This window comes from Fragaria vesca, linkage group LG2 (assembly GCF_000184155.1).
Source record: "Fragaria vesca subsp. vesca linkage group LG2, FraVesHawaii_1.0, whole genome shotgun sequence".
Taxonomy (NCBI): Eukaryota; Viridiplantae; Streptophyta; class Magnoliopsida; order Rosales; family Rosaceae; genus Fragaria; species Fragaria vesca.
Genome location: NC_020492.1, coordinates 16,738,220 through 16,764,458, shown reverse-complemented (window position 1 = coordinate 16,764,458; position 26,239 = coordinate 16,738,220). Strand labels below are relative to the sequence as shown.

Genomic DNA, 26,239 nt, shown 5'->3' with positions numbered 1-26,239 from the left:
AAGAATAAAGATGGTACATAGGTCAATGTACTCACTACTACAAAAAAAGTTTTAATGACAGCAAATTTATGACGTTTGCCCGAAAACGTCATTTTATATTCTTCCTATCAACAACCCACAATATCAAAGAAGACTTTGGAGTCGTCCACGATGTGGATGTTGTGCGTTAGTCAACACTATCAACATTGTCAACCAAATCTTAATTATATGGTCATCGCTCACGTCGAGGGTGAGGGCGACCAATCCTTGAACATGCACGCCAAGTTAAACGAGAATGCGTAAGGGATAAGAAACTCCATACTAGCCTCACGATGAGGATGTTGGTGCTAGAATTACGAGAGAGACCTGTCGATTTTTGCCATTTTGCATATGCTTGTGATTTGATTTTATTAATTCAATCTAATGATTTCGATTCGTAGGTTCACTAACATATGTATGTACAAACAATACAATATTGAAATAGGTGTGGGTTCCACACCAACCCTTGTCCTACGACTTAGATTTCAGTCCATCGTCCTACGGATTAGGTTCTCTAATGTATGTAGTGAAATTTACACTCCTTAAATTATAATTCACACTCCAACTTTTTTCTTTTGGTCAAAATTTTCATTAGAAGACAATATTTGAGTTAGCAAAGACAAAATTTACATTACTAAAAAAAGGAAACATGGAGTGTGGATTTCATACCTCTTTCTAATTTTGCATCTCTAACCCAAAATGCAACTTGAGTCAAGATAGGTTTGACCCAACAAGCTTCATATTTTGACTCAATTGTCTAGAATGAAACCTAAATTCCACAACTCAAATGATAAGGATTTGAGTTTGGGTCCTGGAAATAAAGATTGGATACGCAAAACTCATATGAATAGTAAAAGGTTTTGGTGAAAGTGCTCTAAAGCAGAAAACATGGCCCTTTCAAAGAAACAAACTTCTTATCTACTTTATAGCCCAAATGTGGAATTACCGACATTCAAATTAAAAAATTTTGGGTATGAGTTATGGAACAAGGGTGAGAAATTTCCTTGTATGGACTCGTGATGTGTAAATATGGACTTAAAATTTAAAATCGTTGCACACGACTTCATTTTAATTTTCTTCGATTCATGAATTTTTTTATTTTTGTTATCTCGATTCGTAACTTATCTCAATTTATGAGTAGACGTGCTATAAATTAAGATAAACAAATCATTTTGTATAGATAATCAAGTAGGATTACAAATTTTTAAAATTATTTTATATTTAATTTTTTTTATCGGCAAATGCTACGGCTGAAAAGACACATGATATATTATGATATATTTTGAGCAGTGCAGTCAACGGAAAGAAAGTAATCAAGGAGGAGCGTCTGCCCTGTTCTTTCGTCAGTCAAAGCGAGAAGCCAAAAGCAGCTCCAGATTCTCTCCTCTGTAATGAACTGAAACCCTAATTCTCTCTTTCTCTACTGTGATTCCGAATGGCGGTGGTGCCCTTACAGCAGCAGCCGAGTCACCTATGGGACTCGGTCCTCCATCTCACCAAGTCAGCTCAGGACAAGAACAGCGATCCGCTCCTTTGGGCCCTCCAGCTCAGCTCCAGCCTCAACTCCGCCGCCGTGTCCTTGCCGTCCGTCGAGCTCGCGCATCTCCTCGTCTCCCATATCTGCTGGGCCAATCACGTGCCGATCACCTGGAAGTTCCTCGAGAAGGCTCTCACCGTTAAGATCGTCCCTCCCATGCTCGTCCTCGCTCTTCTCTCCACCAAGTAACCTCCGTCGCCATTTCTCTCTCTAATTATCAATTTCGTATACTAGTGCTGGTTTCCTGGTTTCTCCTTTGCGTATCTGTACATGTATCTAGGGCATTTGATTTCTTAGGATTGCTTATGAGCTTGAGAGGTAGTATAGATTTATAGTAGATAGAACAATCTAGTTGCCGCGGTACGCCTGCTCTGTTAGATTGTGAAATTTAAGGGATTGGTGAAGGGTAAGCACATTTAGAAAGAAATGTGGTTTAAGTGATTAGGCAAGCTTCGTGGTATATATCAAGGATAGGTCTGTGTGAGATGCCGGAGTTACTTGGAATGTTGGTAAGAGTAATCAACCAACATTGGAACGGTCCTATTGACGAACCAGTTGGGGCTACAAGCAGAAAGGAGGGATTGGAATGCGGACTGCTGCCTGTTAGCAGCTAGGAGATTGTGAGCAATATAAAGAATAGGTAGAATCACAATTCGACCAGACTCTTAACTGACTCCTATAATCATGGAAAGTAAAACTCCTAGGCACTTACTGATATAGCATGTAGATAACTACCAGATGTAAATGAAAACGGCTGTGAATAGCAGAAAGGATAGAAATAGTCCCAGAATATAGTGAAGAAATTAAGGTACGTAGTTGGTGCTTGATGAAGAAATTATTCAGTTGGTGAAAACGATATGATTGTATGTAGGATGTGAACCTTCAAGTATATTTCCTTTAATATCTGCATTGTGCATTAGTATAGTTTGTGTTAGACTTGCAGCTTCTTTTCTGTTGTCTGCAATGCAGCTGTTGCATCATCAGTTATCATACTGCAAGTGCTTACTTTTACTGGTTAAGTTGACTTCCAAGTTTTCTTTTTATAACACAGGGTTGTTCCAAATCGACTTGTTCACCCTGCAGCATATAGGCTTTATATGGAACTTCTTAAGAGGCATACAGTTTTATTTGCTTCTCAATTGAATGGACCGAACTTTCAGAAGTAAGTTCATTTATATTCTTGTCTTGCAACGGTACACTTATCGTTTGCCACTTTCGCCTATAAAGCTCCTTAACCCATTGCCTTTTCATTATGGTTTAGTATGTTAGCTCAATTCTTCCATGACAGCTTTAAGTTTGTTGGTACTTTTTGGTGTTTCCTGTCCCGCCAGTGTAAAATAAGAATGATCATTATTTATTTTGTTTGGTTTATTAAAAGTTAATTGGATTAAAGTATGCAATTTCCAAGTAAAGTCTGTCAGTTGTCTGTCTGTGGCATAGTTATTCAGGTTTCTCCCATACCTCTATAGAAGAGAAGCTCTGTGTTGATCAACAATCATTAACACCAACAACTTTGCTTTCAAGTCTTTCCATTTCCCTCCAAGTGATGGTTCTATTGGGGGAAAAAAAAAAAACAAATCTAAAGAAAATCTTTTTGTAATATACGTAGTAGATTGTTCAAAGTCTTCAAATACCATCTTGAAATGTCTATTGAGTGATTCTTCCATTTGATGTGTTCTGATAATTTACTGCTTTCTGCTCAATCTACAAGTATTAACACATATCTTGATACAATTACAGGATTATGAGATCCATTGATGATGTTCTGCAACTTTCACAACAATATGGTTTTCCAGTGTGTGAACCTGGAGTTCTTCTTGTTGAGTTTGTCTTTTCAATCATATGGCAATTACTTGATGCATCATTAGATGATGAACGTTTGCTCGAACTTACTCCAGACAAGAGCTCAAGATGGCCTATTAGGTCACAAGATATGGAAATAGATGGTCCTGATAGTTTTAATGAAAAGAGAAGTGAGCAAAATGAAGGCATGAAAAAAGCAAATACTGCAATGGCTATCGAGATAATTGTCGAGTTTCTTCAGAACAAAGTAACTTCAAGGATTTTGTACTTGGCACGTCGGAATATGTAAGGACCTTGTTTTTTGCTACGCATTTACCCTTTCTGTGCATTGTAATGTTAGTTGTTTTTGTGACGGAAAAGTAGAAAAACAGCAGCTTCACTGAACAATGGTCTGCTGCAGTTTGACTAGTTTTAAAGCTCATATTAGAGTTCGAAAAGCATTATTGAATTGAGGTATCTAAATTTTATTGCTCTTTTTTTAGGCCATCACATTGGGGAGGTTTCATTCAGCGACTGCAAGTGCTCGGGGCACACTCGTCAGTTTTGCGGACTTTGAAACATATAACTCCAGAGTCCCTTCTACAGCTGACATCTGATTCACGTCGGCTTTTGACTCGAGAAGGCAAAACAATTTCAAGGCAAGAATTTCATGCAGTATTATCTTTCGGATCGCTGATGTCCTCTGCTTGTCAATCACATGGAGCTACTTCGTCTGCCTTTTGGCTTCCTATTGACCTCTTTCTCGAAGATGCTATGGATGGGTCAGAAGCAACAGGAACTAGTGCCATTGAAACACTTGCTGGTGCGGGTCAATTTTTTTTATTGTTATCTTTTTGTTATGGACACCTGTAGTTGATAAGAATCCAGTTCTCCTAGGCTGTGATAATAATCCGAGTTATTGCAGGTTTGGTAAAGGCTCTGCAGGCAATTAATGGGACTACATGGCACAATGCATTTTTAGGGTTATGGATTGCAGCTCTGCGTCTTATTCAAAGGGTAAGAATTGATTCTAATTGATGCTAGAAATATCTTAGTTAAACAACATTCTCAAAGGGTAAGAATTGATTCTCATGAATTGATTATGGAAGATGCTTTTCACTTGAAACCATGTATTTCTATTTATACGTATATATACTTTAATATATACACATTCCAAGAGGCATATTACTGTCTAGTTGGATAATCCTAGAATTATAAATGTGCTTCCATTCTTCAAATGTCGATGATGCTTGATACGTCCATTGATTTAAGCTAGTTTGAAACCTTAACGATCACCAATTTGGATGAAATTTTACACAAGTGATCTACTCATATAGACCTATAAAGTGAATGGTGGAGATGTGATTTTGTGATCAAAAAGTTGGTCTAATGCTCAATCCCTCATATATGTCAAAAAAAGGGATCCCTTAGTGGAAGGGCCCTGATACACACACACACATGTATACATATATGTTCATATATAATTATATAGATATGCGTATTGTATTAAAATACAGTATTCTGGTTTGAGTAGGCCGGTCAGATTTGGTGCAACATTTGCACATGTCAAGTAAAGCAGTGATTTAAAACTGAGACCAAAACCTTGTTTACTTAAACAAGGCACAAACTGTGACATCCAAGAACCTGGGTTCTCTGTGACTGGCAAGTTCCCTTGAAATTTAAAAGCTTTTAGTTTCAGCTCTAATTTGAGCTATTTTCTCTCCAGGAATATCATTTGGTTTTGCTTTTTCTTTTGGCCAACAACAACTGTTGAATCATTGATGAGACACATCTTGTCTCTAATATGTTGGAATCACTATATTTGCTTTGACTCAACAACAAGCGTAATGAAATGAAGGAATTGCATACAGTTAGATAGCAGCTTTTTTATAGACTTTCTCATGGTGTGTTCTGTTGAATTGATGCATATTGATCGGTTAATACCATTTCTCCATTCTTATATGGTCTTATAGGAAAGGGATCCCAGGGAAGGACCTATTCCTCGCCTTGATACCTGCTTATGCATGCTACTGTCTATAACAACACTTGCCGTTACAAATATTATTGAAGAAGAGGAAGCTGAACTGCTAAAGGAAACTGAAAGTGACCCGTCTAACCAAGGGAAGGAAAAACAGGCTATGGGAAAGCGTCGCAGGGATTTAATTACCTGCTTACAGCAATTGGGTGATCAGGATGCCTTATTAACGGCACCTCAGTCTGTTTGTTCCGTGGCCAATCAAGCTGCTGCCAAGGCGATGATGTTAAGATCAGGCCTGTCAGTCACTAATGGTTACTATGAATCTATTAGTGTGAACGACATGCCAATAAATTGTAGTAAGTCGTTAAATGTCCTTCCATCTTTTCCATTTGCTTGAACTATTTAGATTGGAAATTAGAATATCCTCAAGCTTTTTGAATAATGTCTTGCAGCGGGAAATCTGCGGCATTTAATTGTTGAGGCTTGTATTGCTCGGAACCTACTAGACACATCAGCATATTTCTGGCCAGGTTATGTGCGCAGCAGCAACCAAGTACTGCGTAATGTGTCTGGCCAAGTGCCTGGTTGGTCTTCATTAATGAAAGGGTCTCCTCTAACCACTCCATCAATGGTTAATGCTTTGGTTACAACTCCAGCTTCTAGGTATGCTGCTACACGTATCACTACAGCATTTGGTTTTTTTTTTTTTTTTTTTTTTCTATTTCCTTTTTCCTTTTCCTTTTATTTGAATGCTTGCCACCCCCACCTCCCAACCGTCTATGGCCCGTTTGTGAACTTAGGATGAGATATACTCAAACCTGAGCCACTCAATTGTGAAATTAGTATTCTAGTGGAAGATGAAAAACCTAAACTGCAAGCTCAAGATGTGCTATGGCATGTTAAATTGACTAGATGGATGCAGATACTTTTTAGTATAAGTAATGCTCGATTTGCCCCCTCCACTGTATACTTCTTTGAAGATCCCCGATTCTGCCATGCTCCACTATCTTTCCTAGGCCTTAAAGAGCGATTAAGGTTGCTTTTAGTGAAAATGATAGTCACAAACTTTAGATAGATGTCATCTAAACCAAATTCAATTAAAGGGAAATTTCTAAGTTTGCACTACTGTCAGCTGATAAAAGCATCCCTAGAGAAATAATGACACTAGAGTATCCATAAACTTTCTGTGAAACGATGACCCTGGTCTTCAGTTATACCCTACTTTTTGCTGAAGCCAGGTATATCAGATGCTCTTGTTTTGTAAATTTACCCAGTGGTATGCAACTGAATTTAAGCTCATGGGTTTGATGGAAGCTTAGCAGAGATCGAGAAAATGTATGAGATTGCAGTCAATGGTTCAGATGAAGAGAAGATATCTGCTGCTACCATTCTTTGTGGGGCTTCTCTAGTTCGTGGTTGGAATATACAGGTCTGAAATCTCTCTCTCTCTCTCTACGTCTCTCTTTCTGTCTCTCTCTCTCTCTCTCTCTCTCTCTCTCATCTATTTAGTCATTTTGCAGGAGCACACCTGTCTTTTCATTATAAGGCTGCTATCCCCTCCAGTTCCTGCAGATTACTCAGGGAGTGATAGCCATTTGATCAGCTATGCTTCATTCTTTAATGTTCTTCTGGTTGGGGTATCGTCTATAGATACTGTTCAAATATTCTCCTTACTTGGATTGGTAAGTTTCATTGAAAACATTTACCACCGGGTATGTGTTTATAATTATTGCATTAAGAGGAATCATAAGGGTGCAACAATTTGGAAGATGCTATCCTTCATACGACATCTCCACATATTCTGGACAAGAAAAAGAACTGAAAATATTTTTAATTGCTATATTCTCCAAATCTAAAACTAATAGTTTCTAGATAGGCATTTATACTAATTATACGACAGTATTTTCATTTTGTTACCTATCACACTTGTTAGGCCTATTGTCAAATTTCGTATGAATTCAAAAAAACTAAATCCTTATCAACTTTTTAAATTTTTCTGCATATTCAATCAACTAACATTTGTCTCTTCATGCAACACACTCGAGAAAATTCTAGAATAGAGCAGTTCAGGGTTATTTATAAAGTGAGGATAAAGGTTTTCTATATAGCGAAATATGATCCATATAACTAATATTACTTTCATTTGTCTGTCAAATTTCTAGGTTCCACTACTTGCATCTGCAGTAATGCCCATTTGTGAAGTTTTTGGATCGAGTGTTCCCAATCTCTCATGGGCTCCTACAACAGGGGAAGAGCTCTCATGTCATGCAGTTTTCTCCAGTGCTTTTACACTTCTATTGAGGTTATGGAGATTTGATCACCCACCTCTTGAACACATGATGGGGGACTTGCCGACTGTGGGTACCCAAGTTGGTCCAGAATACCTCTTGGTGCTTCGAAACACTCGATTATCATCCTTTGGTACTTCAGCAGTGGATCGAATTAAAAGTAGAAGAGTTTCCAAATTTATAACCTTTTCTTCAGATCCCATTACTATGGATTCCTTTCCAAAATTGAAACTCTGGTACCAGCAGCATCAAAAATGTATTTGTTCCACCCTCTCTGGGCTTGTATCTGGGACTCCTGTTCATCAGATTGTTGATGCCCTGCTGACCATGATGTTCAGAAAAATAAACAGAAGCAGTCACCCTGTGACTCCTGCAACTTCAGGGAGCAGTAATTCTTCTGCATCAGGAACTGATGAGTCCTCTATTAGAATCAAGGTGCCAGCATGGGACATCCTTGAAGCAACTCCATTTGTGCTTGATGCTGCTCTTACTGCTTGTGCCCATGGAAGACTTTCTCCCCGTGAGCTGGCTACAGGTTTGTTGATTCTCTTTACGTACTAATATAAAAGCAAGCAGTTACGTCAACATGTTGAGGTATTCGAAAGGGAAAAGAAAGAAAAGAAAAGGAGAAAAGGAAAAAAGAATTGAGGTAGGGAAAATGTTATATCTTGAGTTGTCCATGTGAAAGTACTGTAAGCTCAATGCACATTGAGTAAGATTACATTGGGTCTAAAACTCTATGTGCTATTATGTTATCTTTATCTGCATGATGTTAGTTATGCAAGTAATCCTACTCACATACAGTATATATATGATACATACAGGGGTGTGTGAGTGTGTTTTCTGTTACATACATGCCTTCTTGTCTAAATAATGGTCATATTTTAGACAATCTCTCCATTGTTTGCTGCAAAATCTAAGTCTAGTATTCAGTTTAGAAAGTATAAATGTCCAAGAGTGTCATGTTGAATATGTAGCATATTGCGTAAATTTTTACCAGTGCCTTTGTGTGCCTTGTTTTTCTGCCCATACTGGTATTCTTTTCAGGTACTTAGATTGCGCTATGGAATATCATAGTTAAACAGATTAGAAAAATCCCCCATGAATTATGAATGAAGAAAGAATTATACATTTAACTATTTTGGTATTTGTATATCTGCACATGACAAAACTGACTTTAGCATTCCTATTACTCATTTGAACATGTAGACAATGCTGTAATTAGCTATTAATCCTCACTTGCTTTATTTCAGGACTGAAAGATCTTGCTGATTATCTGCCAGCAACTTTGGCGACCATGGTCAGCTATTTTTCAGCTGAAGTAACACGGGGAATATGGAAGCCAGCGTTTATGAATGGAACTGATTGGCCAAGCCCTGCCGCAAATTTATCCATTGTTGAGCAGCAGATAAAGAAAATCCTAGCTGCCACTGGTGTTGATATGCCTAGCCTTGCAGTTGGTATGTGCCTTTATCTTCTAATTGTTAAAACGAAAAACAATAAGCAAGAAAGCAGAAACAAAAATGAGCTTTGTGGATCAACTTTTACTTCATTCCTGATTCCTGCTACCATTGAAAATAGAAAGGTCATCACATGATGTCTGTTCTACTGATGATGTACAGTGACCGTTCAATCGACATCTAGAATGACCATTAAATTTGACAAGTGAAATTGTAGCTTTTAATATAACTACAAACTTCTGATCTTTCTAACACTTTTTGGCCTTCAATTTTTTGATTGCAGGTGGAAACGCTCCAGCTACGCTTCCTTTACCCTTTGCTGCTCTCATTAGTCTCACAATAACATATAAACTTGATAAAGCTTCTGAACGCGCCCTCACCCTGATCGGTCCTGCCTTGAATGCTCTGGCTGCTGGTTGCCCTTGGCCATGCATGCCTATCCTAGCCTCATTATGGGCCCAGAAGGTAAAGCGCTGGAGTGACTACCTTGTGTTTTCTGCTTCTCAAACCGTCTTCCACCACAATGGTGATGCTGTAGTCCAGCTTCTTAAGAGCTGCTTTACATCAACTCTTGGGCTAAGCTCCTCTCATGTTTACAGCAATGGTGGTGTGGGTGCCCTCCTTGGCCATGGCTTTGGTTCCCATTTCTCTGGTGGGATCACTCCAGTTGCCCCTGGAATTCTGTATTTGCGTGTGCATCGTTCTGTTAGAGATGTAATGTTCATGACTGAAGAGATTCTCTCTATTCTAATGCTTTCCGTTAGAGATATTGCAAGTAGTGGGTTACCCAGAGAGAGAGTGGAGAAATTGAAGAAGACAAAGTATGGGATGAGATATGGACAGGTTTCTCTTACTGCAGCAATGGCTCGTGTCAGGCTTGCAGCTTCACTTGGAGCTAGTTTAGTTTGGATATCGGGTGGGTCAAGTTTAGTTCAGTCATTGATCAAAGAAACTCTACCTTCATGGTTTATATCGGGCCATGGTTTGGATCAGGAAGGCAGAGAATCTGGAGGTATGGTTTCTATGCTTGGGGGTTATGCTGTTGCATACTTTGCAATGCTTTGTGGGACATTTGCCTGGGGTGTGGACTCAGCATCACCAGCATCAAAACGGCGACCAAAGGTTCTAGGGGTGCATTTGGAATTTCTTGCAAGTGCAATAGATGGGAAAATTTCGCTTGGTTGTGACTGGGCCATGTGGCGAGCATATGTATCAGGCTTCATTAGTTTGATGGTCGCTTGCACTCAGAAATGGGTGCTGGAAGTTGATGTCGAAGTCTTGAAGACGCTGAGCAAGGGACTAAGACACTGGAATGAGGAAGAGTTGGCTCTGGCATTACTGGGACTTGGTGGAATAGGGGCCATGGGCGCAGCAGCTGAACTAGTTGTTGAATGCGAGTTTTGAATGCCTTGAGCTTGCAAGCATCAAAAGGCGACTGACTTGTAGTTATATCGCTTGTATGATATCATTCTTGACCGGTAGATTGGTAATAGCTGATAGAGGTTTTGAAGAAATATAGCTGCTCCCTGTAAAGTGCTAGCAGGATTTTTATAACTTAGAAAAGTAATTGAAAAAATATTGTCAACTGCATTGGGTGTATTCGCAATCAAGTGTTGTTCAACTACCAAGGAGGTCTATGGGTTTTGTCAAGCTTTTTGGCTTCTCAATCATGGGATTCATGGAGTCGAAGGTTGCGATCTGGGTAGTTCGTTCCTAATCAAGAAAGGGAATCCAAAGTGATAAAAGGAAAGATCAATGCTTCCCTAGTTCGTCGAGAAAAGGCGACTCCGAATCAAGGTAAGTTGATACAGTATATATATGCAAGCTACGTACGCCAGAGCCACACCAACTTTCTTCACTTCTCTTCTTCAAAGGATCAATGGATTGTGCTCCGACGACTTCCAATGGACCATGCCGTCGTAACTTAGACCTGGACAGTGCAACACCCCTCTCCTATGTATATCATGTCCGGGAGCTTAGAGAGCTAGAACTGTTATACCCATAGTGACGGCCGTACAATGGCCCTCCCTAAGCCAGAGGGCGCAATCCCAATACAATATCAGGAAAAGTGTTACAGAATCCCCATCATCATCTGGCTCCCTGAGAAATTCCGGGTCGAGCCTCCGTTAGTGTACGTTAACCCAACCCAGGACATGATTATCCACCAATGTCATCCCTGTGTTGACCCTACTCAGGCTTGGTTTCCCGTTCTTACTTGAAGGACTGGCAACACTATTCAAGCACCCTCGTCCACCTAGTTAACAATTTGAGAGATGCTTTTGGTAAAGACTGCCCTCTTTTCACTACTAGGCGAGGGCCTGGACGTCCCGATTCTAGCTTAGAGGGTACACTTGTACATATCTTGTCTTTTATGCTGTATCTTATTGCATTGGTTTCGACTATTAGCCGTCTAGCAGTATAGATGTGGACTTCAGGGATTTGGAGAGTTGTTGCAATTTGTGGGGTGTTTGGTACCAAATCGTGGCTGGCTTCTTGTCATGTACTACTTCGGACACTAAAGTCTATCAATAGTGATCTGTTTCTTCTATAAAAGAAACTAGTTGATTAGTTTCAAGAAGAAAAATGCTAGTTCTTTCATATTTTCCCAGCTTCATTAAGGATTCTTCTTTTTATGTTTTTTTATATTTTCTTTTCAACTAGGACAATGCTAGCTAGTACCCTTATATCTATGGCTTGAGCAATGTGTGCAGGATGTTAAGTGTTGGATATAAGCTTAGTGATACCATGATCTGAAATAGAAAACATTTTTTTTTGATGAGTTCTGAAATAGAAAACATGTTTCTATTTAACAATTAAAACAGATCGAGAAGGAATCACTCGACTTCCCCTTTTTCCTAAACTTCGATTTTTAGTGTATGTTCCATATATGATCTTTAATTGGTACGTACTGTATGGTAAGACTCCACCGTTCTAAGACTTACACACCAGTGTCTGGAAAGAAAGAGTATGAAGTATGAACTAGTCTCAGAATGCGAGATGTGATCTTGAGCTATTGCAGGCATCGAAAGGATCATTTTTGACGGGTAGAGATTGGTAACACCTTGTAGGGTTTCGAACAAGTTTAGCTGCTCTTTGACGTGAAGTGCAAGTACACGATATCATCCATCTTTCTTTTGAAAAGAGTAAAAATCGAAGTACTGGTTTTCCGCAACTGAAGCTCAATGGTGGTATCTTAGATGTTCTTTGATTATCATAATGAAACTTACATGAATCTATCAAAAAAAAAACTTACATGAAGTAAAAACGCCTACTATACACTCCCACAAGTCTACAATTAGTGAAGGCCAGGAATATCAGACAAATTTACATGATATAATATGGAGGACCATGTGTTTGGATTGCTCCATGATTGTGACCAACTACGATTAAGACTAAAAATTCGAGCAAAAAGATCCACGTCTGAATAGAAAAAAGGTGTCCAACTTTCCATGTGAATAGCATTAGCATTAGATAATTGAACATAGGCCCCATCATCCCAATCATTCGTGTAGTTGGTTTATGACACGATCCAAAGTTCCCAACCCCTCTCGTCCATATAATCTGTTTCAGACTTGTAGTGGTCACTGTGCTCTTGTATCTTCCATTATCATAAGTTCATATTGATCTCTTCAAAATTGAGCTAGTATTACACTGTCTGTAATAAGCCATGTCTGGTCCTCAGTGCTGTGAGAACCCACCGAGCCTTTGCTCAACCTGCGGTGCTGGATCAGTCACTGAAATTGGAGGCTTGAAGGCCTATGTTACTGGCCCTTCTGATTCCAAGCTTGCCGTTCTCCTTGTTTCTGATATCTTTGGTAATATACTGCTTCTTTTAGTCTTGCATTTCAACTACTACTTTTTGGAACTTTTCTTATCTAGATGCTAGCTAGTTAGATTGTGTGTTCCTGCTAAGTTTTCTCTTTTCTTGCATATATTGATTAGTTTCTAATCTTGTGTGTTTTTGCTTTGGCTTCAAATACTTCTTTTCTATGCTTCTAGTAAAGTATTGGTCAAGTTGTCCAGATCATCTCTAAATTTTTGTAAATTTAAGTTATTTTTTACAGTTGTTGCTGGGTAGTTCAAAGTTCTAAGAGTAGTTTGAACTGTTCATTTTATAGGATTTGAAGCACCAAACTTCAGGTATGCCTACTTTCTCAACTGTACTGCTCTAATGCATCCTCTAGTTTTAGTGATATTTAGAGAAAATAGGCTATGTAAAGGTACTTTGGAAAGAAACGAAGTGTTAAACTATCCCATTTGTAGTATTTCATAAACAGTTAGTAATATGATCTGGCTGCTCTATGATGCCGTTTGTGCAGCTCTTAGTTTGTTAAAAATTGTGGAAGAAAGTAACTAATTCAACAGTCAAATTATTACATTTGTTTCTTGATTTTCCATAATGTGCGTAGTCTTTTGGTATTGTTATGCTCGAATTTGTGTTTACCTTAGAGCCTATAGAAAACAACTTATGAAGGGATGCATATGGATCAGTGAAAACCCTTTCGATAGAACTTTTGTGCTTTTAGTATTTAGGTTGGTCAAGTCAGTAAGGTTTTTCAGATGAATGCATTCAGTAAAGTCAATCAGTACTTACTATGCTGAGATTTACCATTTCCTAGGCTTTTCTTTCTTAATGAGGAGATGTATATGAGGATGCACTGGGTTTTTTCACCTCTTGAGAACCTTGGGGATTCTCATATAAGTAAATTCTGCACTGAATTTGCAGAACTGAATAATTGATGTGCACTTCTAAGACCTGTATTCTGATTCACCCATGAAACTACATGCAAGCAATTCTGTTGCTTCTTTATGAAGAGTTCGATCTGCTTCAAGAGTTAAACTTTTATACCTTCCTTTGTTTGTGTTGTCATTCTTTTTTCTGACTCAATTTGAGATCTATCTACTGTGAAGGAAACTTGCAGACAAAACTGCAAGAGTTGGCGGATTCCATGTTGTGGTTCCGGACTTCTTTTATGGAGATCCATTCATTCCTGAGAAAACTGAGAGGCTTGTGTGGCTACAGTCTCATGGGACAGTTAGTTTCTGAATCTTATTCTTTTGAAAATGCATGAGTACATATGTATATTTCAATCTATCAATTGTATCATATCCTAAAACTGTTGCAACTGTCACCTCCCCTCCCTTGTGTTCTTTTAAGGACAAAGGGTTTGAAGATGCTAAAGTCGTAATTGCTGCTCTAAGGAACAAAGGGATATCCACAATAGGAGCTGCAGGGTTCTGTTGGGGCGGTGAGGAACTCTTTATCACACTTTTATGTGTAGAGAGATAGCTCTAAAGTCCATGTCTTGAGCTTGATTAGATGTCATGATTGGTGATATAACCAACTCTTGGTTACCATTCTAACTTGTAAAACTTAATACATCAGGCAAGGTAGTTGTGGAGCTATCAAAGTCTGATTGCATTCAGGCTGCAGTGTTGTTACACCCTTCTCGTGTCACTGTTGATGATATTAAAGGTATGAATATTACCATACACGAATTCACAGTTGAAAGTCCAGGTGCTACCGAAATCCTGATGTCCTGGAAGTTTTATCCGCACCAAGCAATCAATCTGACAAATTGAACTACTGCACTATCATTGGCTTCTTGTGATACTTAAGTTACTAGTTCAGTGTTTTTTCCTTAATTGTTTTTGTTCATCTATACCAGAGGTCAAGGCTCCAATAGCCGTATTGGGTGCTGAGTTTGACAAGATCTCTCCACCTGAACTCCTGAAACAGTTTGAGGAGGTTTTGTCAACAAAGCCTGATGTAAGCATCTCCCAACTTCAGAAAGTCAGATGTTCATCCTTCAAATCTCCTCACATGCCTCTTGGATGTGAAACTCATTATAAATGTCAATATAATGTCAAAACAAGTCTTTGTATGCACAATTCACATAACGATTTTTGAATCGATGCTTTATTTCCACAGGTTAGTGGCTATGTGAAAATATTTCCTGGTGTTCCGCATGGATGGGCGGTCAGATATAAAGATGACGATGAGACTGCTGTGAAACTTGCTAATGAAGCTCATCAAGATATGCTGGATTGGTTTACCAAGTATGTGCAGTGACCTTGTGGGCTATGAGATATGCTCACCATCATATGTATGCTTAAAGCAGCAACTTAGCATAGAATCAGTTCTCAATAAATTAAAGAATACATGGTGGGCAAGAAAAGTACGAGGAATGTATGCATTTTACATGCTCCCTAAATGCATTTGGGCATAAATTAGGGGAAATGACATTAGTGCTCCAGTTGCATCCATGCATCAATTTTCATTGTATCTTGCATCATGTGTCTTACATTATTCTGAAAGTTTGAAAGAAGAAAAAGATCAGAGGTTTCGGCATAATGTCCGATCTGATGATAAAGTTGGCCTAATATGACGTTGTGTCATGATACTATAAGTTATTGATTTAGTGTTGGAGCTCCTGGATAAGGCATTAAGGCTCATGGTATGAGACGTTGAAGGGAGTCATACTATGGGAATTTTGGATTCATTTATCTTATAGTGGCAAAACTTCATAAGTTTTGAAGGTATAAGAATAGTTGGCAATCTTTTTATCGTGCAAAACATCTTGAGATGCTGTTATCTAATCAAGAACAAGTGGCACTAATATCTCTTATGGTTTCAGGTAAAACCTGCATATCATTGTTTTTCACAGAGGTTAACAGTTTCGCTTGCTATCCTAATACTGAGTTTGTTGCTGTCCTGAGTTTTAAAGTCTGTTATATTAGTTTAATAGGTCTTTCAAATTCAAATGGACAACTGAGTTTGTGAGAAGTGCGTTGGCGCTCAAACCAGTCTAAGGGTTGAGATCTTTTGTTATGCCAACCCGTGACCAAATGGTTTGATGCTCAAGGCTTCAGCTTGGATTTTATGATACATTATCCAATATAAAGCTGGTCCCTGTGTGATTGAAAGACCAGTAGCTATCGGCTGTGTCAAGGTCCACTAATGGACTGAGTAAGAGGGTTTCAAATCTCTTTGCTCCCTGTTTTGAATCGTTCATGTTTTAGGAAAGGTATCTTTGTCTTATTGAGGTTGCTTGTGTCAACTCTCCATTTGGTTACATCACTTTCAGTATGGGGAACCAAACACTTCTGTCCAAACCTTTCTGAAACATGTTGAGGTCAGCTGGCATCATCTTTGATGCCTTGTCTGCCTATATATATCTATAGCTTTGGCTTTGCTCAATAGTTGTTGAAAACTGCTTTATTGCGTTTTCTTTGTTGAGTCTAGTTTTAGCTTGCATTGTTCATGCTGCTCTAAGTCTTCTTCGTGACTGTAAACCTTAGAGCTTGAACTCAAAACTTCTTTCATCAACTCATATCATGTTGCATACCATGAGGGATATGTAGTGCAACCAACCCAAGAAGCGTTCAAGGTTGAATCAGCTAGTGGTTAGCTGAATTCACGAACAAAGCTTCTAAAAGTGTTTCCATGTTGTAAGAGCTTAGAAACAAGAGAGGGAATAGGTCTAGACTAGTTAGGGACTAGGAAGGATAGCACTGTGGTAATGTATCACTAGAACTATTATTCTTGTAAGAAGTTGTTTCAACTTAGTGGAAAGTTTTGTCTCTCAAGAGTTAAAGACATGCAGTTTTTCTCCCTGCATTCAGGGTTTCTGCGAGTAAAAAACATCCTTGTATTGTTTCTTTATTTGCTGCAATTTGCTTTCTGCAAACACGTATCCTGTGAATCTGGGATAGCACAAGTCATTGCTATCCTTGGATACAGAAGTCAACGAAAATTCAAAAAAATGTCTATTCACCCCCCTCTAGGACCTTTAAGTTTCTATTCATGTTTTCTTTTGAATCAACTAACGTAAGACCTACGAATGTAGAATTTTGATTTTAAACCCAATATAGATATGTTGATGGTAGTAGGATATCAAGATGTCCGCAGTTATTCTAAATGTGTAAACGTGACATTCGAACTTTTATCTACGAGACTTTAATTAGGTCGCTGAAACAGTGATATCTCTGTGTCTCGAAGCGATTCAATTTGTAACAGTGGCGATCATGTGTCTTTTCTATAGTTGTTTCCTCTTTTGGAGGGTTTGCACCTTCACTAGTTGATAGTTCGCCTGAATTTTGTTGTATTTTGTTTAGATTTTTGTACGTTGTTATGTCTGCCTACTGTTTGGTCTTGTTTGTAATATTGTGTTACCAGAAATCCTAAAAGGGGCATCTCTAACCCAAATACAACTAGAGCCAAAATAGGTCTAAACCTAAAAAGGGCTTTATCTTTACTTAACTATTCATCAATTATGTGGTTTCGGCATAATTTGGTTTGAAAAAAAAGGTTTGTGCATGTGAGTCAAATTTTAAATGTGGATATAAGATATAGGAAAATGCGAGTAATTATTAGGTGGTCCGGGAATACCACGTGGTAATGGTCTTGACTAGTTTTAACCAATAAGATTGCTTGAATCATGTGGGGACTAGTAGGGGTGAAAAAAAAATAAAGTGAATTTAAATTATTGAACCAATCAAAATTAAGTATATAAATATGTAGACCAATAAAACAGAAGGGAACACCACGCCTGATATGTGCCAGGTACACCTAATAATTCTCCGGAAAATGGTTATAGGACCACGGTTGGACGATAAGTATAAATTAAGGGAAGAAGGACAGTTAGGTTTAAATGAGAAAAAGGATGAGGCTTGGAGAATGCCTCCTCAAGAAGTATTGTGTAACATGTAATTCCTTGTGAAAAAGGCATGTGAGCATGGACCAAGAGTTAAGGGGATGGGAGCAAAAACACTATTCTCCTCTTTTATTTATGACTGGTTGGTAGTATGAACTATGAACCATATATGATCATATATGTAGTCAGATCTTCTGAGAACTGTTGTGACTAGGTACATAAATGAATTAAAGAGACCCTTCGATTCTCTTCTGAGAAACACAGATTATAGTACTGTCGACCCAAATCTAGCATGAATCAAACAACCGCATATTCTCTCTAGTCATGAATTCAGACCCTTTTCATGTATCATCATCATCATCCCCTTCATTATCAAATGTGAAAGTTGGTGCCAACAAATATACATGGATTCACACCCTGCATTGGTCTGAACATCACACCCAGTCAAATGCAGCAGGTTCCTTCTTGCATGCGACGTCTTTCAGGTAGGTGTGATTCAATAAACTGTTGTTATCTTATCGTCTCAAAGTGGAAATACTGGTCCATCTGTCCATTTCAGTTTTAAACAATGAAAGAAGAGTGGGGGATCTGGCTCTAACTGCAGCACATCTCTCTCTGACTCCGTATTCTATTATGACTTAATTATAGTCTTTGGTAGAACTATTAATTTGAAAACTTAAATACGATTTGGCGGATCTATAATTCAACGTTTTAATTTTCTAGAAACGTCAATTACTCAATTAACGCCCTACAGATTTTCGATCAGAGCCAAATGTGTCTGCTTCCTTTTTTTTGTTTGAAAGGAATGTATCTGCTTCCTTCTGTGAGGTGACTTTCCTTAGATGTAGCAAACGAAATTTGATTATAGGATTTAATTACCTAAAATCCTCCATTATATTGATCTCAATCTTGCAGGCTGTTCTATAATTATTTCTTTCTTGATTCTCAAAGGTTGAAAACTTTCAATTTTAGTGCTTCCAATAAGCCCACGAATCCTGCTTTGTTAGAAAATAATGGCCCCAAATATAGTTAAAATGGATCAATTCTAGGTTTTTTGATGAAAGTTTTCCTAATATATCATGGCAAATCGTGTAGATCACATAATCTTTCTATATTATCACGCGCTCTTACATCACAAACATCGTGTCAACATTGCTCTGGTTCTTGCTTGCTGATGTGGTGTGTAACTATTCTGTTAGTGAATGTGCTACGACACTATAAGCGAGTACTTTTTTCTCGTTTCTTATCTACCGTTACATGTACATCACCATTAGGAAATGTATTCATATACCTTCTTTTTGTTTCTTATCGACCGTTATATGTACATCAGTACATCTTTAGGAAATGTGTTCAGATACCTTCTTTTTCTCGTTTCTTATCTACCGTCACATGTACATCACCGTTAGGAAATGTGTTCAGATACATTCTTTTTGTTTCTTATTTACCGTTATATGTACATTAGTACAGAAACGTTCAGACATCGATATTTAGTCAGTATCACACTTTTGTTTCCTACATTCAACTCTTTGGTAGAGAATCAAGCACAATGATACTTACATCGGTTGTAAGTTGGAACTATCTATATTGCTTATCAATACGAGAAATTTTTTTGTCCTCCAGAAGGACCCCGTCAGCATGCCTAGTGATCCTCCTTGGCCAATAGGAAACCACCATGTAGTATTTTTTTTATATGTCATAATAGGGTAAAACAATTACTGTATTTATTTAAGTAAATCCAACTTAAAAAAATGAATTAAGTAAAACCAAACAAAAAAAGAACTCAGATCTAGGGTTCATCATCTCCTTACCAAAAAGAAGAAGAAAAAAAATCACAGATCTCTATGGTAGTTGAAACCGAAATTGATTTCTGGAGATCGAATTTGGATTAGCTAGAGTTTAAACCGAAACATGTAAACAACAAGGAGATTTTTATATGTCTTCGGAGCTGGGTTTGAACTGCTCCAAAATATTTATTAAACCTTCACATTTCTTTCAAATGTCCCAATGTTCTCATGAAAGAACAAAGCAAAAGAGTTTCTAGAATGTCTATAATACTAAGTGAGTGATCTTAATTTAGTGAACTATCATGGAAATCTAATTTTTTTTTCTTTTCGGTAAGGAGATGAGATGAACCCTAGATCTGGGTTTTTTTTTTGTTTGATCTTGTTTGTTTTTACTTCAATTTTTTTTTTAAATAAAGTTGAATTTACTTACGTTAAATACAATAATTGTTTTACTTTATTATGACATGTTAAAAAATACTACATGATGAATTCATATTAACCAAGGAAAAGCACTAGGTATGTTGACGTGGTTCTCATAGAGGACAGAAAAATTTCTGTATGAATACAGTTCTTCCATGGGAGAATGGCTTGTTTCCTTTATTCGTGGTTGACCCCTCTATTTCGGTTATAAACGCACGCTATTGTGGGTGGCTCTGAAATCTATAAATCCCCATCATCTCTCTCTCTCTCTCTCTGGCTTTGACTTCAAGAAACACATAATCAAATCCAGCGGAACATCACAAGCTTGAGTCCCCAGAATGTTCAGCATCCTACTACATTTGCTCTGTGTGACTTTGTGTCTGCAACTGCAACAAGGTTTGTCTGGTCCTCAATGCTTGGAGCACCCACCCAACCTTAACGGAACCTCCGGAGCTGGAAGAGTTATTCAAGTTGGAGGCTTGAAGGCCTATGTTACTGGCCCTCCTCATTCCAAGCTTGCCATAATCCTCGCATCTGATGTCTATGGTAATTTCCCACTTATGAACGTTGTCTTTCATATGTGTGCTAGTTAGATTATGAAACAATGATTGCTTGGTTATTACAAGAACTAACAAGTGATTTATATGTTTATTTTGAAGGATATGAAGCGCCAAACTTAAGGTATTCCCACTTTCTCAACTGGCCTGCTCTGCATCTACTGAAGTTTTCTAGTTTATAGTTTTATACTGGTTATATGTTTAATTGTTGACTTGGTTCTAGTTGGATTCATATTAAGAGCCAAAGGGTGTCTTGAAAGAAATCAAAGTGTCAAACACGTTAATCCGATTTGTGCTTTTGATATGATTCTAGCTATTTGATCATTTGGCTTCGCTGCAGATGAAGAAATTGTGTTCATGAATATGACATTGTTGCCTGACCAAGGCTAGTTTTTTTAAATGTAACGGAAAAATTAGTCCAACAGTACGTTGATTGATTGCTACCAAATAATGTGCTTATTGTTCCTATTTCATTACATCTGTTTCAAGCCATTGACAGAAAGCACTATATGTCCTGTATTTTAGCTGGTTTTGTTTAATAAATTTCTTTTGGAGAGATTTGATTAGGGCAATTAGCACTTAGCTACAATATGGATCGATCTACCACTTCCTGTATAGGCTTTTCATGCTTAATTGGGAGATGTTCTTCGACTTTGGTCATAGAATCAACTAAATGTTCTCCACTAGTTTGTAGAAACTTTACCTGCAATTCCAAGACCTTTACTCTTCACTCAGCATGGCTCCTTTATAACTTTATCTTGTATACCTGCCTTAAGATTTATCTCCATCATATTTTGTTGGGGGTGTTCATACTTCCTTACTCATTTTGGGACCTTATCTACTTTCACTATTAGGAAAATTGCGGACAAAGTTGCTAGCACTGCTGGATTCCATGTTGTGGTTCCGGACTTCTTTTATGGAGAGCCATACAATCCTAACAACACCCAGAGGAATATGACAGTCTGGCTTAAGGACCATGGAACAGTTTGTTTCTGAATCTTTTCTTTTACAAATAAAATGTGTAAATGCGTTATAGATACATATTTTCCTTCAATGTGTTATGAAGTTTTGTCATGTCCTAACTTAGAATGTTGCTTCTGTCATATCTACACCATTCTATTTTTAAGGATAAAGGTTTCGAAGATGCTAAACGTTTAATAGCTGCTCTAAAGAAGAAAGGGGCATCCAAAATAGGAGCTGCAGGGTTCTGTTGGGGAGGTAAAACTCTAACTTCCACTTTTATGTGTATCGTCATAGAATCACAGAAAGTCCATTTCTTGGTCTGAGTAATTAGCTTGGTTACTATTCTAACTTCTGAAACTTAATTCATCAGGCAAAGTAGTTGCGGAGCTAGCAAAGGGTTATTACACTAAGGCTGCAGTTTTGCTACACCCTTCCCGTGTAACTCTTGATGATATTAAAGGTATGAAATCCCTCGCATAATTCACAGTTGAAAAACCACTTCCTACAGTATTGATATCCTGAAGATCTTTTGCAACAAGCAATCTGATCTTGAACGAAAAAAATATATATCATTGGCTTCTTTAAGTTACTGATCCAGTGTTTTCTTTTTCTTTGTTCATCTATGCCAGAGGTTAAGACTCCAATATCCATATTGGTCGCTCAATTTGACAATGGCACTCCACCTGAACTCATGAAGCAGTTTAAAGAGGTTTTATCCACTAATAAGGCAAGCATCTCCCAACTTCAAACAGCCAGATGTGTACTCTCTGCCAGGAATGGTTAACCCTGTGTTAAATTTCTTATAGAAACAATCTCACATTGATGCTTTTGTTCTACAGGTTGACAACTTTGTGAAAATATTTCCTGGTGTTTCGCATGGATGGACTGTCAGGTATCAACAAGACAATGTGACTGCTGTCAAAAGCGCTAACGAAGCTCATCAAGATATGTTGGACTGGTTTACTAAGTATGTTCAAAAAAGATAATTCTGTGGATTGTGAAATGCCTGCCATCATTTTTACAAAGTTTTGTCTCAGCTTACCGTAGAATCATTTGTCAATAAAGAATGGTGAGCAGGAAAATTAGGAGAAATGTAAGCTGTTCTAAACTTGCTTCCTTTGAGATTTCCGAAATACAATATATAGTTACTAAAAAGCACTATTTGGCATATCCAAGTCTGTCTGGATGTATGATATCAAATGCTAGTGTCATATTGGCACAAGAGTTGCATTAGTCTTGCAATGCATAAAGGGAAGCATCCACGCCAATTTGATTCAAGTGACCAATAGTTGAATCCTTAAGAAACCTTTTATAGCAGCAAGCTTCCAACTTTAATAGATTTCGGCCTTCTGTGTGGTAATATGTTTACATGTTCCACTGAGACCCTTAACGTTAACACTATCAAGTTTCTGGGGCTTAAATTCCGTAACTTTGGGTTACCAATAGGTCTCCGATGCACTGTATTCCCATGATTAGATTGATAATCCTAAACTTAAAATATCAATCTCCAAAGACAACGTTTACATGTGACATTTATCGTTACCGACACTTCTTCAATGTGTCAAATAAACAAATACAAGAGTATGAACTCACCACGTTCCCGTCAACATTTTGTTGATAGTAAACATTACAATCATGCAGATTGTAACATGTCACTGTATAGTCCAACTTTTCCAGATTGTCTAGTTTATGCAAATAATGCCAGTACATGGTGGTCTATTCCGGTTTTAAACGCAAGCGGGGGTCTGTCTCTAACTGCAGCACAGCCCTCTTGACATTCTAATGACCTACAGATCAATGTTGATCGGATTGCTGTGTTCCGGTTATAAAGGCACGCTCTTAGAGTGTGGATCTTAGTTCTATAAATCCCTACTCTGGCTGCCATCAGAAAACATAATCCTTGAATGCTTAGAATGTTCACCCTCATGTTACATTTGCTCTATGTGACTTTGTGTCTGTAGCTGCGACAAAGATTTGTTTGGTCCTCCATGCTGGGAGCACCCACCTAACCTTAGCAGAACCTCTGGAGTTGGAAGAGTTACTAAAGTTGGAGGCTTCAACGCCTTATGTTACCGGCCCTCCTCATTCCAAGCTTGCCATAATCCTCGCTTGTAACATCTATGGCAATTTCCCACATTTGAACTTTTACAAGACCTTTACATTTCACTCAGCACTCAGCAGGGCTCCTTTATTAAGATTTCTGTATAGTCTTCTATACCTGCCTTGAGATTTGTTTCCCATCCTATTTGGTATGGGTGTTTATTTTTCTTTACTCATTTTTGGAACCTATCTACTGTCACTAATAGGAAATTTGCAGACGAAGTTGCTACCAAGTTGTGGTTCCAGACTTCTCTTATGGAGATCCATACAATCCTATCAACACGGACAGGTTAGGGCCATGGAACAGTTTGTTTCTGAATCATTCTCAGGTATTAAAAAGAAAAAAGAAAAAAAAGAAAAAAAAAGAAGAGCAATTGCATTGTATACTATATACATGTTTGCTTGTGTTATAAAGTTTAGTCATATTCCAACAAAGAATTTTGCTTTATCCACCCCCAACTATTATAAAGGACAAAGGTTTTGAAGATGCTAAACGTATAATTGCTGCTCGAAGGAACAAAGGGCTATCCTGGATAGGAGCTGCAGGAATCTGTGTGGAAAACACTTCGACTCCCACTTATGTGTAGACTCGTAGAGCTCAGAAAGTCCTTTTCTCGGTTTGATTAATTGCGGCTTGATTGTTGTCCTAACTTCTAACTTATGAAACTAAATTACTCCGGCAAAGAAGTTGCGGTCTTGCGGAGCTACCAAAGGGTTCTTACACTAAGGCTGCAGTTTTGCTACACCCTTCAAGTGTCGCTCTACTCAATCCCTTGCACAGTTCACAGTTGAAAAACTACTACTTCCAAAAGACTGATACCCTGAAAGTCTTTTGCAACAGACATTCTGATCTCAAACACAAATAAAACTAGTGCACTATCATTGGCTTCTTTAAGGGTAAAAACTTAATTTAGTGTCGAATCCATGTTGGTCCAGATCAGTGTTTTTTCAACTCTAGAATCAGTTAGTCAAATAAGTACGGTGAGAAGGAAAATAGGAGAAATGTAAGCAATTCTTAAGCTGTTCTAAACTTGCTTCCTTTGGGATTTCCAGAGTACAATAAAAACACTATTATTGGCGATTCCTAAGTCTATGTCAGGATGTATATATGAAACGGTAATGTCATTTGCACAACAATTGCACTATGCCAGTGTCGCCAATCACTGCAGACATTATCTTGCAATGCACTAAAGGGAAGCATCCAAGAGCACCAATTTGATGGAAGTGACCAATTATTGGAACCTTAATAGACCTATTGAAGCAGCAAGCTTCCATGTAACTTTGATAGGACTTTCACTTCCACTGTGAGGTAGTATGCTTTACATGTTCCAATGACCCTTATCGGCTTAACGTTTCACACTGATGGAGAAACTCTATCAAGGTTCTGGGGATTAAATTCTTTAACTTTGGATTACCATGCACTGTTTAGGCAAAATTGTTCCCATGATTTAAGTCGATGACATTTGCCGACGAACACTTATTCAGAAAAACTGTTTTCATGGTTAAACCGAAAAACAAAACTTAGTTATGATCTTTGCCAAATGCTCCCATGATTTAACCCAAAATGAAATCGCATGTGACTTTGACAACGAACTATTTGCGTGCAAAACATCAGACAGAAATTATGGAACCAAATTTTTTGTATTCAAGTTCAACTAACATAAGGCCCCAACTTCTTACCTCAAGGATGATCATTGCACTATGAATTAACTTCCCCGGATATTATTTCTGCAAACCAAAATGCTTTTGTGCCAGGAAAACTCATACATGACAACATTATGATTGCCCATGAAGAAGCCTATCACTATCTCCGGTTGAACTGTTGAAGGAGGGAGGAAATCATGAATTTGGTCTTAAACTCGATAGGAAGCTCTCAAGTGACTGAATTCGGCTTATCATGAAGTGTGCCAAAACGGGGTATCCTTCTCCATAGTTCTCAATGGGAATCCAGGTAACTCTTTCAAGCCTAGCAGGGGGGTTAAGACATGGTGATCCACTTTCACCCTACCTTTTTCTCATCATCAGTGAAGTTCTTTCTCTTAGAATCAAGGATGCCATTATGGAGGGAGCTCTGTTGGGTTTTAGACTGACCCGTGCTAGTCCTACTCTGTCTAATTTGTTATTCGCTGATGACTCCCTATTCTTCCTAAAGGCTATACTCTACTGAATTGCTGGAATTTGGTCAATATTTTCTCGGCCTATTGTGTGGCTTTCGGGTCAAAGTATAAACAATGACAAATCGGAGCAGATGAGAAGCTTATGTGTGCCCCCTTGAGTTTTAAGGAAGTTGATCGTCCGGGTACGTATCTTGGCTTACCAACCGTTCGGGGAAGATCCAACAAAGAAGCACCGGTTTTTATCAAAGAAAGAACTGATAGAAAGATTGAGGGTTGAACCTTGGAAGGAATGATGCCTTGCTACAGCGAGTAAGGAAATTCTCATCAAATCAGTGGTCTCAGCTAGTATGTCCTGCTTTATGTTCCCTAAGAAGATCTGTGAAGAGATCAATGCAGCAATGGGGAATTTCTGGTGCGGTTCCTCTGATCATGGCAACAAAGTTCATCAGAAAGGCTGGAGTTCTCTGTGTATTCCCAAGCAAGATGGGGGATTAGGTTTCAAAGATTGAAAATTATACAGCGCACCCGGGTGCGCGGAATAGGCTCTGAATCACTACAATATTACTCTACTAGCTAAA

The 26,239-nt window shown here is 38.2% G+C and overlaps 3 protein-coding genes across 3 annotated transcripts; all 3 read left to right on the top strand.

The window, feature by feature from the left end:
- The first annotated feature begins 1,429 nt into the window (after positions 1 to 1,429).
- On the top strand, positions 1,430 to 11,442 carry LOC101296918 (mediator of RNA polymerase II transcription subunit 33B-like). Its single transcript, XM_004290629.1, has 12 exons — positions 1,430 to 1,740; positions 2,607 to 2,717; positions 3,296 to 3,643; positions 3,841 to 4,160; positions 4,263 to 4,354; positions 5,311 to 5,671; positions 5,768 to 5,978; positions 6,630 to 6,744; positions 6,836 to 6,997; positions 7,478 to 8,138; positions 8,857 to 9,063; positions 9,347 to 11,442. The coding sequence occupies exons 1-12, from the start codon at positions 1,454 to 1,456 to the stop codon at positions 10,465 to 10,467; spliced, it is 3,996 nt and encodes a 1,331-aa protein (XP_004290677.1). The 5' UTR covers positions 1,430 to 1,453; the 3' UTR covers positions 10,468 to 11,442.
- Positions 11,443 to 12,646: 1,204 nt separating this feature from the next.
- LOC101296625 (endo-1,3;1,4-beta-D-glucanase-like) lies at positions 12,647 to 15,386 on the top strand. The gene is made up of 7 exons (XM_004290628.1): positions 12,647 to 12,878; positions 13,182 to 13,203; positions 13,975 to 14,098; positions 14,222 to 14,312; positions 14,450 to 14,539; positions 14,733 to 14,833; positions 14,996 to 15,386. The coding sequence occupies exons 1-7, from the start codon at positions 12,731 to 12,733 to the stop codon at positions 15,134 to 15,136; spliced, it is 717 nt and encodes a 238-aa protein (XP_004290676.1). The 5' UTR covers positions 12,647 to 12,730; the 3' UTR covers positions 15,137 to 15,386.
- A 2,703-nt stretch (positions 15,387 to 18,089) lies between these two features.
- Positions 18,090 to 22,611, top strand: LOC101296340 (endo-1,3;1,4-beta-D-glucanase-like). Its single transcript, XM_004290627.1, has 8 exons — positions 18,090 to 18,205; positions 20,021 to 20,470; positions 20,584 to 20,605; positions 21,336 to 21,465; positions 21,609 to 21,699; positions 21,815 to 21,904; positions 22,074 to 22,171; positions 22,284 to 22,611. Exons 2-8 carry the CDS (start codon positions 20,263 to 20,265, stop codon positions 22,428 to 22,430), a joined length of 786 nt encoding a protein of 261 aa, XP_004290675.1. The 5' UTR covers positions 18,090 to 18,205; positions 20,021 to 20,262; the 3' UTR covers positions 22,431 to 22,611.
- The last annotated feature ends 3,628 nt before the right edge of the window (positions 22,612 to 26,239 follow it).

Coding starts and splice junctions, on each gene's coding strand:
- LOC101296918 (XM_004290629.1), top strand. CDS start 1,454: ATGGCGGTGGTGCCCTTACAGCAGCAGCCGAGTCACCTATGGGACTCG. Junction 2,718..3,295: donor AATGGACCGAACTTTCAGAA/GTAAGTTCATTT, acceptor ATACAATTACAG/GATTATGAGATCCATTGATG. Junction 8,139..8,856: donor TCCCCGTGAGCTGGCTACAG/GTTTGTTGATTC, acceptor GCTTTATTTCAG/GACTGAAAGATCTTGCTGAT.
- LOC101296625 (XM_004290628.1), top strand. CDS start 12,731: ATGTCTGGTCCTCAGTGCTGTGAGAACCCACCGAGCCTTTGCTCAACC. Junction 14,099..14,221: donor GGCTACAGTCTCATGGGACA/GTTAGTTTCTGA, acceptor TGTTCTTTTAAG/GACAAAGGGTTTGAAGATGC. Junction 14,540..14,732: donor CACTGTTGATGATATTAAAG/GTATGAATATTA, acceptor CATCTATACCAG/AGGTCAAGGCTCCAATAGCC.
- LOC101296340 (XM_004290627.1), top strand. CDS start 20,263: ATGTTCAGCATCCTACTACATTTGCTCTGTGTGACTTTGTGTCTGCAA. Junction 20,471..20,583: donor CCTCGCATCTGATGTCTATG/GTAATTTCCCAC, acceptor TTTATTTTGAAG/GATATGAAGCGCCAAACTTA. Junction 21,905..22,073: donor AACTCTTGATGATATTAAAG/GTATGAAATCCC, acceptor CATCTATGCCAG/AGGTTAAGACTCCAATATCC.